The sequence below is a fragment of the Amia ocellicauda genome, chromosome 2 (genome assembly GCF_036373705.1).
Source record: "Amia ocellicauda isolate fAmiCal2 chromosome 2, fAmiCal2.hap1, whole genome shotgun sequence".
Classification (NCBI taxonomy): Eukaryota; Metazoa; Chordata; class Actinopteri; order Amiiformes; family Amiidae; genus Amia; species Amia ocellicauda.
In genome coordinates, this window is record NC_089851.1 from 5,820,666 (window position 1) to 5,836,376 (window position 15,711).

Genomic DNA, 15,711 nt, shown 5'->3' on the forward strand with positions numbered 1-15,711 from the left:
CCATAATAGTGGACACCCTAGGTGTTCATTAGCTGACTTATTAAACAATGAGAGGATGCCATGTGTTCTGCATTGGCACTAACATATTTCACATGGTAGCCATTCCACAGTTGGTGGCCTGATTTATTTAGATGAGTCACTGTTGGCCAATGCATGATGTGTCATTTATTCCCTGAAGGGCTAATTTTAATTAATTACCAAAATTACAACAAGCAGTTACAATAATGCACAACACATTAGGAACGCTTCATCACTCTGTAAAAAACATTGTTCATAAATGGTTCATTGTTCAGAAGTTCTTGTTGTATGTTTATTTTGTTTGCTTGAAAATAAAAATGTACTAACAAATTCAACAATCATCTTTCCCCTTTTTGTTCATTTAAAATGTTTAAAGGCTACTGTTAGAGACATTAAACAAATATATACCATACTAACACATTTCTTTCTAAATGCAGACAAATATTCCACAAGTATATGAGTTGCAACCTCTTAATGTGAAATCCAACGATGAAAGAGCACAATAAGTGACTGTACAGCACTTCTGACAGAGCAGCACTTTGCTTCCAAATGCTAAACAATATATTCACTAACACAGTGCTGATGCTTTGTAAATGTACTATCTGTAAATGTTTAAAATCGTTATTTTTAAAATGAATAGGTCATGGGAAATTATTGCACCGTGTGAGTGGCACTGCCCCCAAAACGACAATAAAACCAAAGTACAAAGACAAGATTAAAATAGTGACCTATACCATTAATTTATGTATTTGCAGAAATTATGACAATAAAATTAATAGCACAGGTGTGAAAGAGGATTTCTGAATTTCTTAATAGGAAGGCTATTTGAAATGGAGACAGTTTATCTGCATTAGCCGTGACGGTGGAAGAGATTTGAAAGGCAGCACATACTCTGTGACTCATTTCCTAATGTACTGTGCCAGATGAGAGCGTGGTTTTAAAAAACATTACCTGCAATTTGTACTGAGCCGTCTTCTCCGAGAAGAATATTGCCAGCCTTCACATCCCTGCAATACAATGAAGGCATGCTTAGTACAGAGAGAATTATTACTATTAACACGCCAAGAGACAACTCGAAGAGCCGTCACTCGACAAGACACTACACTCGATATAATGCTTGATGCTTCAGTTCTCCTTTGAACATTACTGCCAAATGAAAGGTGCTGAGTGGTTGATGTTTCTAATTAATGGATAAGAAGAGAGCAGGAGAGGAGAAGAGGAGAGGAGAGAATATTATTCTGGGTTTTATTTATTTTTAATCTTGCAGTGCAGAGTTAAACGTCATTTGGAATACAATGGGACACACATTTTATATAATGTCTTATTATTACTGATTCACAGGTCCATACAGACAAATATAAAATGGACGAAACTCAATATAGCTAGTAAATTTCAATTCAGTTTTAATTAGAAATGCAAGTCCATCGACAGATACTAAGTATGTAGAATGTAGTTGTAGTCGAAAGAAGAAAACTACAGATTACAGCGGACTGAACCGAGTCGAGACAGAGGGGTTTTAAAAAGCCCAACAGTAATCAATCATGGATAGCTTCGATATTTGACACGTTTCCTCCAGTAGATTCAATGTTTATAGTTCTTTATAGATCGGTCCCCCAATGTGTTTAGCTGTTGAATGTTTCAATTTCAAAATAAACACACATTTATTTCAACATCATCAGCCTGTATCGATCCACTGCTGGATGAAGGCCTCCAAGATATTTCCACTCGTTTCAAAATACAGTGTCTCTTTTACAGGTCACATTAGCACATCTTTCATCCTCCTTTCTTATATCAGGTCTCCTAGGTCTTTTTTCTCCTCTTGGGATCCATTCTATAGATGCTCTTGTCCATCTGGGGTTTATTTCTCTCGCAGTGTGTCCGTCCCTTTGCCATTTTAGCATTTCACCCTTTCTATGAAGTCACACTTTTGTTTCCTCCCAGATTCGTCCATCTCTTCTATTTCCACATACATATATATATAAACAACTGAGCATGATGGGGCTGTATAAAATCATAAATCATTGATTCAACAGTGTTCAGGAACAGTGTAAAATGCACTGCTGAGCACAACCGTAACCGTAACCGTAATCGTAATGTTCGGCGGCTTGAACGCGCTCTTCTACGGCTGGCTTCTACCGGTGGATAATAATCACACAGTTTTCAGAAGAGTCTCGTCTGCCTTTGTCTGTGGAATAAAAGACCGTCTCTCTCTGAGCACGCACGTTACCGTACAGCCTCCAGTGACAAATCTCTGCAGATATCACCTCGTAATTACACGGCTGGGGGTGTCATCTGGAGCACAGGTCTGACATTTAAACAATCCTTTCCAGCATCTCTCCGTGGCAGCTGAACGAACTGTCCCCTGCTCCCCCACCACCCGTTACGAAACGCACAGTCTATTCAAAGAACGCCTCTGTGCCGAGTTTTTCAGGGAATAATTATAGTACTTTGAACACAAACCTAGAGAAATCTGCTTCTGATGAAGTGCAAAGCTGTTATGTTCTTGGAGTTTAACTAGTGCAATAAAACGGAGAGCATAATGATGCAAAGTTTATACACAGAAGCCGCCCCCCTCTGTACTGTACAGCTGGATGAGATACAGAAACCTGCAGAATTAGAAACAGACTCATATGGAGAATGTCACTGTCTTTCAATGCTGTCGATTCTTTCAAAATCATTTAAATTCACAGATTTCTGACACCCTGAAACCTTTTCAAAACAAGACCACTAATAAAGGACTGCAAGAATGTTTTATTCTCTGCCTTATTGCTCACTGCTCTGCTTTCAATATCCAAGAGCGCAACGCACATCAAGGAAAAATGCATGTCCTTCGGCAGAGCGGGCTGCACAGCGAACCCTTTCAGTCTCCTAGTCATTCCTACTGGATAAGAATCGCTAATTCTATTGTTTGTTCCTCAAACACAAATTACTAGAACATTCACCCTCAAGACATTTGCTTGTTTCCTCATAACTCAATTACTTCTCGGATATGAGATATCTTTATTCAGGATAAGCTGCATTCGAATGCGAGCCAAACTAAACAAAATGCAACCAAAAAAAAAAGAATGAGGACCGAATGAAATGTAATGGGATTCATACAGCCATCCGTCAGGATGTTTGTGGTAAATGGATTATGCTGTCTGTGATGAGACACAAATGGACAATTATTTTATAATGACAGAATAAAGATCCAGAGCACAGGGGCAATTATTTTCAAATACTTCCCAGGCCCAGGGAATCCCACTAACTGGCTGACAGATTCAGTGCATAAGACCAGTCTCCCTGGCTTCCTGGAGCAGATATTTCTGTTAAAGTGAACAGGTGGCACATATGTAAAGCCCCACTCACCTCTCCAGACCCAGTTTTAGCACATAAAAATGATTAATTCACATTTCCAGAAAACGAAAATAACACCCACTGAGAGCTAGGGGTCACATAAAAATATGGGTCACATACTTAAACTTCAAATACATGCACAGTTTCAGGGCTGCCATGCGTCAATTTGAGGTGCTTTGGGTTTGTTTATACTGGACCTGGTCAGACTTGTTTTGTTGTTGTATTTAAAATCCATGTGCCAGACGGAAATGGTAAAAAAATAACTACTGTATAAATGAACGAAAATGACGTGCAAAACAGCAACAACAGATCTTCTAAACAATAATAATAATAATAATAAAGAGTGACAATATTAGGGGGAAAATAACCATCTGTTTTTTTGATTACTGGAAATAATTGGGGTAATTTGTATGCATATGGCTACTAAAGAAGGATAGAAGTCATGCGTTGTGTGATCTTCATGCTTTATTAGCTATTCTTCGCTGATCATTTATTTGTTGCTCTGCTCGACTAAACGATGCCCAGCAGCCAAGAGTGGGTTTTCTTTCTTCTCTCTGTAAAAACACTGAACACATTAGGCCAAAGTCTGGGCCTTGGGTGCTTTCTAAACGCTCTCATGTGACTTGCATTTAGAGGTCATGGCCTCTCTTATGGCACAGCGAGAAAGCGTGTGTGTGTGTGTGTGTGTGTTGGGGGGGGATAGAAAGAAAGAAGTTATGAAACAGTATGTGAGAAAAAACAGGAAACCCAAGATAAAGACTGTTGATTGGATCTGTGTCTGATCTTGAATGACTATTTCATTATGTTCCTGATGAATAACACAAAATGCCTGATTAATGTGAAGAGACATTCCCAGTGCTGACCAAGACAACCCATCACAGTTTACTTCTTTTGCACGGTAACGACTGCACTCTAAAATACTCAAAGCCCAAAAGTATTGGATGGAAGAACAAACCGAGAAGAGCGACAAACATTATCAATTCAATTTTTCATTTGTTTGTTTCAGTGTTGTCAGGGGATTGAAAACCACAGATGCTCCGTTTTGGAGTGGATTATGAGCGAGTGCGACTCTACACGATATTTCTCTTGACATCTTGACATGATTTCTGATCTCATGCACTAAACGGGGGCCATCAAAGGTTTGCACAGATAAAAGCCCAACTGTGTATGAATCTGAAAAGCTAATCTGCATGTTTTATATATTTCATGGAAATTCCTGGCACCGCATGCTTATGAGCTGACATCACCGCATTGTTTCCAGACCGGCTCTCTGCCGATTCCGCGGCTGTGAGTTTCAATGCGCTACGATCTCCCCAAAGCAGTGATAACCTGACTTTTGCATTTTTATTTCCTATCCTCAGTGCAACACTGGCACAATCTGGAACTGTGTTCACTGTGTGCTAGTAAATATTCTGAAACATCCCATGCAAAATGTGTTTTTGTTTAGTTTTTCTTTACAAAATCCTTAAAGCACCTGACTGACTAGCGTTCCTTGAGAAAACCGGTTACATAAAGCAAACTGTTTAAATTATTAAGCAATGTATGAAATATCAAAGCTAAGACACTGTTTTACTCTGCATCTCGGTTGTGACTTAAGAGGTTTTCACAAAGTGAAGAAAGAAAAAAAACACTGACCAGAGATATACGAGCAAATGTTATTGTCAATTCCCTGTCAACCAAAAACAATTGATTTGACATCTCTCAATGCGAGTGCCAAGATGTTTCACAACTGCAGCATTAAATAGAATCTTTCTGAAAGTCTGTAAAGGAAAGTGAAGCAGTGAAATAGTGTTGCAACTATCTACTTCATAAAACTATATCAAGACATTTACAGAAATAAGGTCTGTTATTTAAATGAAATATTATTTCTCATTTAATTTAATACAGATACCTTTTGTTTTACGGTCTGGCACCTATGCTCCACAGACAGGCCCATACATTATGCTTAGACTGAATGTTATTATAATATCAATACATTAACAAAGGCCTTTTGCATAATTCAATTACACCAATTCAAACACGATTTCTTAAAACCAAGGCAAAAACTGAATTTGATCCCATTAATGATGAAGCAAAAGACCCTTCATCATCTGGAAAACTCGGGAATGGTGAACTGTAACCACTACTTACAAAGGAAACAATCAGGTAAAGAAGCCAGTAAATTTAAACCAGCAATACCCATCTAGTCAATTAGTTGGCTAATTAATTTCACCTCACACTGAGGCAAAATGGATCTCCTTTTCCTTATCAGTTCATATTATTATTTATTTCTTAGCACAGACGCCATTATTCTGATAAAATTCATTCTAAAATCCAATTAAAAGTACACAAGTAGGCTTTAAAAACATAGAATGCCTTATCTCCCTGCTCCCCAAGAAAATAGTGTCTATTTCACAGACTTGGCCACTGTAATTGTGGTCTGAAAGAAAGTGCTTCTCTGGCGTTTTAAAGGGAGCGAATCTGGATCATAAATCAAACCTGTAGTTCTGGAGACCTCGAGTCACAGGTGAGTCTGTGCTTATGTCTCCGTGAACATCGTTTCTAATGATTACAAATCATCACGGCTATGCAAAGTGTGTTTTTCTAATTTAGGAGTCACAGAAGTGAACTGTAAGGGATGCTAATGTCACTGCTGGGGTGAATTTATAAAATTAAAAGTGGAAATTGAATTAGTATTGCACCTGGCTCTAGCAAATGCAATTCAATTATTAAAATAACACTTTTTGCCAAAAGATCTGAAATGTACCCATTTAAATAAATCTGAGATAATCAAATATTTAAGACAATGAATGAAGTGTAAATAAAAATATACAAACTTTACTTGGCCATGAGTCATCACTGAGTATTTAGCCATTCAGACTTTTTTTGGTTTAGTCAATGGTCTGTGTGACTGTGGATATGGATACGCAGTGTAAATGAAGTTCCTGAAAAGGTCTGCTGCATTGGTTGTTGTTGTCATGCCAGGAAGTATTTGTAAATAAGGTCACAGACTCTCCACATAATTGAGGGTTGCTATGGAGACACACTCCCCAGAGAACAGCTTTAATTTCGTGTTTAGAATATTCTAGAACAGTAAAGTTACCGGAGAACACAGCGTTCCTTCCTGAATCTCAGCATCACGGAAGATCTGTCGGCCAGACTGACTTAGAAAAAGGCTGATGTTGCTTAAAAATCTATGTCTACATATGTCCTCAAAGCTTTTTATACCCTTGATTTGAAATATTCAGTAAGTAGTTTCATATTGTTAATTAAACTATACTTTTGTATCGGTGAGATCTTTCGGGAGTTTGTGAATCAGTCTAGGGAAATCTGGTCAACATTATAGTTAATTTAAGTGAGAACAGACCAACCTTGAATTGCCACTGCACAGAAATCAATTACTGAAAAATGTGCTGAGTATAATTAACAATATTCATTAAATTAATCACTTAATAACCGTTAGGGACTAAAAGAAGTGTTTCACATTAAGGGTTTGACTTAACGGTCTATATATTAAGGAAAGAAAAGCATTTGTGAAGATGCTAAGATGGAAAGAACTACATACTGAAAACATCTGAGACGAGGACAATGACAAATCTAAAATGTCTAAAATAGTCTGATCTTAACCTCACTGAAACATGGAATGATATCTGGATGAGAAATGTTTACACTCAATTGCCAGCAAAGCATAAACGGTCGTATTTTCTTTGAAGAAAGTCATTAAATTAATATGATTTCCAGGCAACTATATAGTATTATATATACACCGATCAGCCATAACATTATGACCACCTGCCTAATATTGTGTAGGTCCCCCTTTTGCCACCAAAACAGCCCTGACCCGTCGAGGCACGGACTCCACTAGACCTCTGAAGGTGTGCTGTGGTATCTGGCACCAAGACGTTAGCAGCACATCCTTTAAGTCCTGTAAGTTGCGAGGTGGGGCCTCCATGGATCGGACTTGTTTGTCCAGCACATCCCACAGATGCTCGATTGGATTGAGATCTGGGGAATTTGGAGGCCAAGTCAACACCTTGAACTTGTGATTCATCAGACCATGCCACCTTCCTCCATTGCTCCGTGGTCCAGTTCTGATGCTCACGTGCCCATTGTAGGCACTTTCGGCAGTGGACAGGGGTCAGCATGGGCACCCTGACTGGTCTGCGGCTACGCAGCCCCATACGCAACAAACTGCGATGCACTGTGTGTTCTGACACCTTTCTATCAGAACCAGCATTCACTTTTTCAGCAATTTGAGCTACAGTAGCTCGTCTGTTGGATCGGACCACACAGGCCAGCCTTCGCTCCCCACGTGCATCAATGAGCCTGTGCCGCACATGACCCTGTCGCCGGTTCAGAGCTTTTCCTTCCTTGGACACTTTTGATAGGTACTGACCACTGCAGACCGGGAACACCCCACAAGAGCTGCAGTTCTGGAGATGCTCTGACCCAGTCGTCTAGCCATCACAATGTGGCCCTTGTCAAAGTCGCTCAGATCCTTACGCTTGCCCATTTTTCCTGCTTCTAACACATCAACTTTGAGGACAAAATGTTCACTTGCTGCCTAATATATCCCACCCACTGACAGGTGCCATGATAACGAGATTATCAGTGTTATTCACTTCACCTGTCAGTGCTCATAATGTTATGGCTGATCAGTGTATAGTATATAAAATACAGTATTGTAAGGCATGTGTATTGTTAGAAACATACTGTACATACAGACATATTAAATACTTGACCTTTAGCCATTAGTGTTTACTTTATTAAGCCAGAAACTACACAACTAGGTATTTGTGTTTGTCCAGCTATAGTGTAGTGAATTCGGTTTGCTCAAGTGTATTGCTTTATAAATCTGGTCTCGACACATTGTTCTTCTCTGATTAACAATCTGTACAAGGGAGAGTTGACCCTTAACATGTAAGGGTCACCCCATATTGCTGGAACATTGAACATTAACAACCCCATGACATATTGCACACATCTGTGAAAAGGCACAACAAACACTGATGATATGAACGACTCAGTACCTGTCGCCCAATGTTAAAAACAATGCAGTCTCATATTAGCACATCTAGTTCTTAGCCTACAAGTTTTTCCCAAAAGCTGCACAAGCTGAAATTGATATATACATTATAAAATAAAACATAATAGTACATGGGTATTGTGCAACATAAAAAGGGTTCATTTTAATATTTTTAATGAAAATGTGTTGCTTATTATCTTTCCTTATTTCAGTGCAAATTAAATGAATAGGGACTAAAAAGATGTGGTTACGATAAAAGTTTTGTCAAGGGAGATAAAAAACCAAAAACACTTTCCCTGTAGAATTCAGAATGTAATTGATTTTCTTTTTGGTTGGCTAACTCTCATTTAATCTTGCAAAGTTAACAAGTCATTTGTTAAAGCTGCTTAAGTTTTTAGCTTGCAGGTTACTTAGAAGAACAAAATGCTTCTACGGTTTTCTGGCAAAGGAGACATGTTTCCCGTTATGTCTGAACTGTTTTCATTTATCTCACTATAAGAGGCACCTGTTGAGTAATTAGATGAATTACATCTTCTGTACTCAAAGCAGGACCACCTTTGTGGTTGCGTATTTGACTCCATTAGACCGAAACTCCAGACTCATCGGACTGTTTTTACATCTGATGACAGGAGGAAGCAAGAATTTAAATTATACCTATACATCTTTTTTGTATTGAGACTGATGCAAAATTAATGTTATGTCTAGAGTACATTGAGAACAAATATTGCTTTATTATTATTAACAATTATCATTCCACTAGCAATGGTCAATCTTGAAGATAAGGATATCCATTTTACACAGCAAAACCACATTAGTGTGCCACCAGGAGGTGCCAAATTCAAAGTAAAATAATACATTTGCATAAAAACACCCAATGATCTTAAAGTGGAAACATTTTGGGATCATTAGGCTTCTTTCCTCGTCCTGAGAGATGAGTATTGCAGATTATAACAATGAATAACTGACACCGTTAGCTGATGCACATGACCCTGGTTCTGAGATAGAGATGTCCCCTTTCAGAGTATGAGTATAAGGGCTGCATTTGACCCGGAGCTGAAACTTGTGTAGCAAAGCCACCGAAAGGTTGCCTCACGCACTGTGAACTGGGACCCCTTCATCCAGCATATTACAGTGCGCAGAGAGGTGCAATCCACCATTACATTATTTGTCATTTAGCAGACAAATAATGTAATGGTGGATTGCGCCTCTCTGCGCACTGTAATCCACCATGTTCAACTGGATGCTGAACACAGTGACCCAGAACACAAATCTCAAATCAAGACGACGGACACTGCCTGGATAGGGACTGACCTTGGTAACGTCCATCACAACCAACAACCAGCTGGACTGAACAATGCCATCTTTGTCCTTTCCATAGAACACACCAACGAACACACCAGGCAGAGTGTCTGGAGCTTCCTCTCCAAATCCAAGCAGAAAGGAGGAGATAGAAAGCCTCCAGCATGAATCAGGAGCAGGACACCGACGGAGCCCTGAGACTCGACAGACATGACAGCAGACTTCGAATTGTGAAGTAGTCTATGCTTACTCTGCTCAACCGGTCCTAGAAGAACAGCACCACCTGCTGGTGACGGCGCCACTCGGAGACTATGGGACCTCCTTTGGACACATAGTCCTCCACTGCATTTGACCAGGACGTGAACAGCTCCGATCTAAGTAGGTGTAGGCTGGGCCCAGAGGAGTCATTTGTGTGCCAGACAGTTGAGCGTCTGTTGATCTTAACCACGACGGAGGTATTGTTCAGCTCCACGTCAAACTGCGTGACGGAACGGCTCGCAATTTAAAGGGGACATTGCTCTAAAGCTTCATTACTGCTAGGCCAGACAATTACAAGACTATGTCCTAAATAGTCTGTTTACAGGGTGGCAGTCTCGTGATTTTCTTTTTCTTCCTGGATTCTGAGCGAAAACTTGCACAAGATCGTGCGCTGATTAATGCCAGACAACTATATTTCCTTTGAATGACAGGCAGTTAAGACTTTTTCCCTATTATCGACTGAAGATTTCACCTGATAAGCATGAGAGCAAAGGCTTTGCAGTGCATGTCACTTATTAAAATATTTTCAAACTTTATATCGGTCCAGTTGACTTGCTTGGCACAGGACACAAGTGTTCTCTATGCCACCATTTTGTTTTAACAGCACAAGGGTCGAGAGAGCCGGGGGCGTGCTGGAGATGTTCTCACATATACAAGCTGTCCGAAGACATACAGAAACAGCTCCTTTATGTTACCGGTTTGCAACGGAGGCTCGCCGCTTCATTATTTTGCACCGAAGGCACTTTGCTGGCTGACCTTCTTAAAAGCAGCTCCTTTGCGGGGCAGTAATAGGGGCTGTCAGAGCCGGGCTGATTCATTCCTCAACATGGTGCAATTTATAGCTCCACTGTCACTAAATCCAGCTATAGAGTCGAACAGAAGCTTAATTGCACAGTGGTGTACGCTCAGAGCACCCCCTCCCGTCCCCCCCGGTCTTCCTCTCCTCGATCTTTTGTTGCCACAAGACTGGAGGTGAGAAAAAGGTTGCTAAGAGGTTTTAAACATGGTGGACGCAGAATTAGTCTTCAGAGGACAAGGTTTCTGCTCTGTGGTTTTTACTGAAGGCAGTTTCAGGAAAAATATCACGGGGTATGTGATCGTATACCTCACCTCTAGGTTTCATTAATATCCTACCAAATGGCCGGGACAGGTTAGGGTTGATCACACATTACACTGAAGATTCTGCTGACTATGCAAATAATGAGTGTAGAAGGCGATGTCAAAAGAGATATAAATCACTAACACACAACAGATCAGAATAATATCTGTCACTTCTTCACTCTCCTTAGTGAACAAACTCATTCCTATCACAGCCAGTGCTTTCAAAATTGCTTTTAAGTGTACAGTGAGGGAAAAAAAGTATTTGATCCCCTGCTGATTTTGTACGTTTGCCACTGACAAAGAAATGATCAGTCTATAATTTTAATGGTAGGTGTATTTTAACAGTGAGAGACAGAATAACAGCAAAACAATCCAGAAAAACGCATTTCAAAAAAGTTATACATTGATTTGCATGTTAATGAGGGAAATAAGTATTTGATCCCCTATCAATCAGCAAGATTTCTGGCTCCCAGGTGTCTTTTATACAGGTAACGAGCCGAGATTAGGAGCACTCTCTTAAAGGGAGTGCTTCTAATCTCAGCTCATTACCTGTATAAAAGACACCTGTCCACAGAAGCAATCAATTAATCAGATTCCAAACTCTCCACCATGGCCAAGACCAAAGAGCTGTCCAAGGATGTCAGGGACAAGATTGTAGACCTACACAAGGCTGGAATGGGCTACAAGACCATCGCCGAGCAGCTTGGTGAGAAGGTGACAATAGTTGGTGCGATTATTCGCAAATGGAAGAAACACAAAATAACTGTCAGTCTCCCTCGGTCTGGGGCTCCATGCAAGATCTCACCTCGTGGAGTTTCAATGATCATGAGAACGGTGAGGAATCAGCCCAGAACTACACGGGAGGACCTTGTTAATGATCTCAAGGCAGCTGGGACCATAGTCACCAAGAAAACAATTGGTAACACACTACGCCGTGAAGGACTGAAATCCTGCAGCGCCCGCAAGGTCCCCCTGCTCAAGAAAGCACATGTACAGGCCCGTCTGAAGTTTACCAATGAACATCTGAATGATTCAGAGAAGAACTGGGTGAAAGTGTTGTGGTCAGATGAGACCAAAATCAAGCTCTTTGGCATCAACTCAACTCGCCGTGTTTGGAGGAGGAGGAATGACCCCAAGAACACCATCCCCACCGTCAAACATGGAGGTGGAAACATTATGCTTTGGGGGTGTTTTTCTGCTAAGGGGACAGGACAACTGCACCGCATCAAAGGGATGATGGACGGGGCCATGTACCGTCAAATCTTGGGTGAGAACCTCCTTCCCTCAGCCAGGGCATTGAAAATGGGTCGTGGATGGGTATTCCAGCATGACAATGACACAAAACACACAGCCAAGGCAACAAAGGAGTGGCTCAAGAAGAAGCACATTAAGGTCCTGGAGTGGCCTAGCCAGTCTCCAGACCTTAATCCCATAGAAAATCTGTGGAGGGAGCTGAAGGTTCGAGTTGCCAAATGTCAGCCTCAAAACCTTAATGACTTGGAGAGGATCTGCAAAGAGGAGTGGGACAAAATCCCTCCTGAGATGTGTGCAAACCTGGTGGCCAACTACAAGAAACGTCTGACCTCTGTGATTGCCAACAAGGGTTTTGCCACCAAGTACTAAGTCGAAGGGGTCAAATACTTATTTCCCTCATTAACATGCAAATCAATGTATAACTTTTTTGAAATGCGTTTTTCTGGATTTTTTTGTTGTTATTCTGTCTCTCACTGTTAAAATACACCTACCATTAAAATTATAGACTGATCATTTCTTTGTCAGTGGGCAAACGTACAAAATCAGCAGGGCATCAAATACTTTTTTCCCCCACTGTACATTTGCCCCATATGCGTCCCCAGTGTTGTGTCAATGTGTAAGTGCAGAAATTCACCCATTCGTGGCAAAATATTCTCAGCGAAATTCTGCACCGAGTCTCTAATTACATTCCGCAAGGAGAAACAAGGTGCCATGTGACACATCCCTGGCACTGCTTCCCACAAGACATGGCTTAAAGAACCAATTAGGAAACACTTTAAATCTAATCATTTTGTTTTGTCCTATACGTTGTGCTACTGTATCTCAAGATCAGAGTACGTCTGTTGTGTTTTCATACGTACAGCCTACCTTCCAAAGAAAGCCACAGCGGAGTGCCTGGTTTGGGTGGGGGATTACACAAGCACATGCTTTATCTGCTGACAGACCTGAATATGTCTGCGAGAGAATTGAGCTCGACTTGCAAAAGCATGCTGCATTCCCTAAAACTTTTAATTGAAGGAATTCACAGATTATTAATAATGAGAAGAAGCTTGTCAATGAGATTAACCCGAGACAGATCCCAGTCTTTCGAAACACAAACTAACATAAACCAATGTGCTGAAACATAACAACTGTGCACACACAACTAAGGCTACTTGTAAATGGTATATTATGACTCAACCTTTCAGAAGCAAGAGAACTGTCCATATACACGATAAGTAGAAGCATTCAATGTTTACTTTTATTTGTACCTCCCTGACTATTGGCTATGATTACACTGTTTATGTGAGCAATCACAAGGCAAAAAAATACAAAAAGAAGAACATTAGCCGCATCTAATCTATAATATGAACCAAAAAGAAATCTGATCGCATATTTTAAAACATCCCCAATATGGAGAAACTGTTGAGCAGAAAACAATAATTCGAAAAGGATTCCGCATTCAAATCACTAAAGCACTCCTTCGGTGGTGGGTTTGATTCATCCCACTAACACAATAGAAACGCTCCCTCATTTGCATTCTGCAGGTTCTGCACCGTAGTTAACCCAGCTAAAGGCCTATGCATTATTCAGACTTATCCCTCAGAAATATGGCATATCTGAAGATTTAGAAAGTAATGGAAAAGAACGGGGGGGAAATTAAGAATCCAGAAAAGAATCCATGAATATTAAAATAGTTGTGCAACTCAAAAAGGCGAATACATGAGAGGGCTTTAATAAAGCAGAAGAAAACAAAAGTAAATTCATGCACATATGTGGACTTATAGTTTTGAACTACAGGCAGATTTAAACCTTTACTGTATTTAAAACACAATTTCACTTCCAGAAAAGTACGGTATTCACACTTGAATCAGAGTGTTCAGTTTTTCGCTTTCTTACTTCCCAGTATATATCCCTCCAAAAAAGAAGGACTGCGGGCTAAACTGAAATAAATGAAGGGATGAAATACAAAGACACAGCTCTGCTACCTCTGCTGCCTCAGGCTGGGATCGAAGCAGTCGTGTCATTAATCAACTTGAAACAGGCTTCTCACACAGCTCCTTTGTTTAACTTCACCTTGTGCATCTAATCTCTCTTTCACCCGAATGGCCGCATCGGGAGGTAATTGAGGAGATCGTATATAGTCCATGGAGCTGCAGTTCAGTCAAGTCTAGTTCAGGTGCAATTTGGCTGCCACTGTTTGTATCTGCAGAGTGAGGTTCACAAACACATGAGCGGAGTTTAGATTTGTGTGATACCGAGCCAAAATACATAGCGCGGTCTCTAAACTATGACTGAAGTTTTATTTTTAAATTCAGATATCCAAACAGCTCCCACAATTTGAACTTCATTCAGTTAATTTTAAGCATCAATGCTAGCTGTGTTTAATTACTTTTAATCTCAATTATTTATCCTGGGGACATTGGTTTCTGATTCAAAGACACCTCTATAGCAGTAAGAGAGTTCTACAAATAATGGGCACAAATAAAAGTCACATGATACTGGTAATAGGTAAGTCATGAGTGTAACAACGCAAGAATCTCATACTATGAACACAAATCTATTATGCTATTAATTTATTCCTCACATCCTCTCCCCAAAGTGTCCTTTACTCATTCATTCATGGTGAAGAAAAATCTCACTTTGGAAGAAACCCTACGTTATTCATTAAATGCGTTCAAGCTCTGGCAGAACACTTCTCAGATGATACACAGATGTTACCACTCGTCTTAATCAAAGTCATGTTAATGCATTTGTCTTTTATGTGAACAGCCTAATTGCCGATTCTCTCTTCCAGGCCACGCTCGGTTTGCTGCTGACATTTTGAGTAAATAGAGCCCAGCTAGAGATTTAATCAGTCGGGTGCAAAGTTATTCACAAGCAATACCTTTCTACGACTGAAATTATTCACATTTAAACTCCTCATCTCTCATTTATTTAGCGTAATTTTCTTCACGCCTAATACATAAAACAAAGACCTATATTTCGGTACAGGATAAACCCTATCTTTCCTGCCCTCGCCATTTATCAGGGGGAGATTGCTGTGTTGTATACTATCTGCTGTAGAGGATGTGAAATGTGTGAAAGGAAAGGTCATATCAAAACGCATGAGAATCCATCACTTCAACCCCAGTCCTGCGTCTTTCCTGGCACAGACAGGTATGTAGTACTGTACCTGTGGATCTGCCCATTTTTATGCAAGTATTCCAGCCCTTCCAGCACCTCTTTGAGAATGGTAGCTATACTGGGTTCGTCCAGGACTCCCGTCTTGTGTTCGCTCCGTGCAATAATGTGCTTTATTATATCCAGCACTGATCCTGAAAGAGACGCACACAGAAAAGAAAGCACGTGAGACAGAGTTGAACAGTTTCTGCTAAAAACTCGTCTTCAGTTTCAAAGATCGCAGTGACAATGCTTTCTTTATTATCTGTGTAAATCCAAAAAACAAACAAGTAAAAATG

General features: G+C 40.3%; 1 protein-coding gene across 3 annotated transcripts in view; it reads right to left on the minus strand.

Annotated features, from left to right (window-relative positions):
* oxsr1b (oxidative stress responsive kinase 1b) overlaps window positions 1-15,711 on the minus strand; it is a 76,796-nt gene that overhangs the window by 21,338 nt on the left and 39,747 nt on the right. For all 3 annotated transcript variants that reach the window (XM_066716805.1, XM_066716798.1, XM_066716791.1), the window contains 2 exons: window positions 15,426-15,567; window positions 970-1,025 (listed from right to left, as the gene is read on the minus strand). In XM_066716805.1, coding sequence (XP_066572902.1) covers window positions 970-1,025; window positions 15,426-15,567 — 198 coding nt within the window. The remainder of the gene's footprint in view (window positions 1-969; window positions 1,026-15,425; window positions 15,568-15,711) is intronic.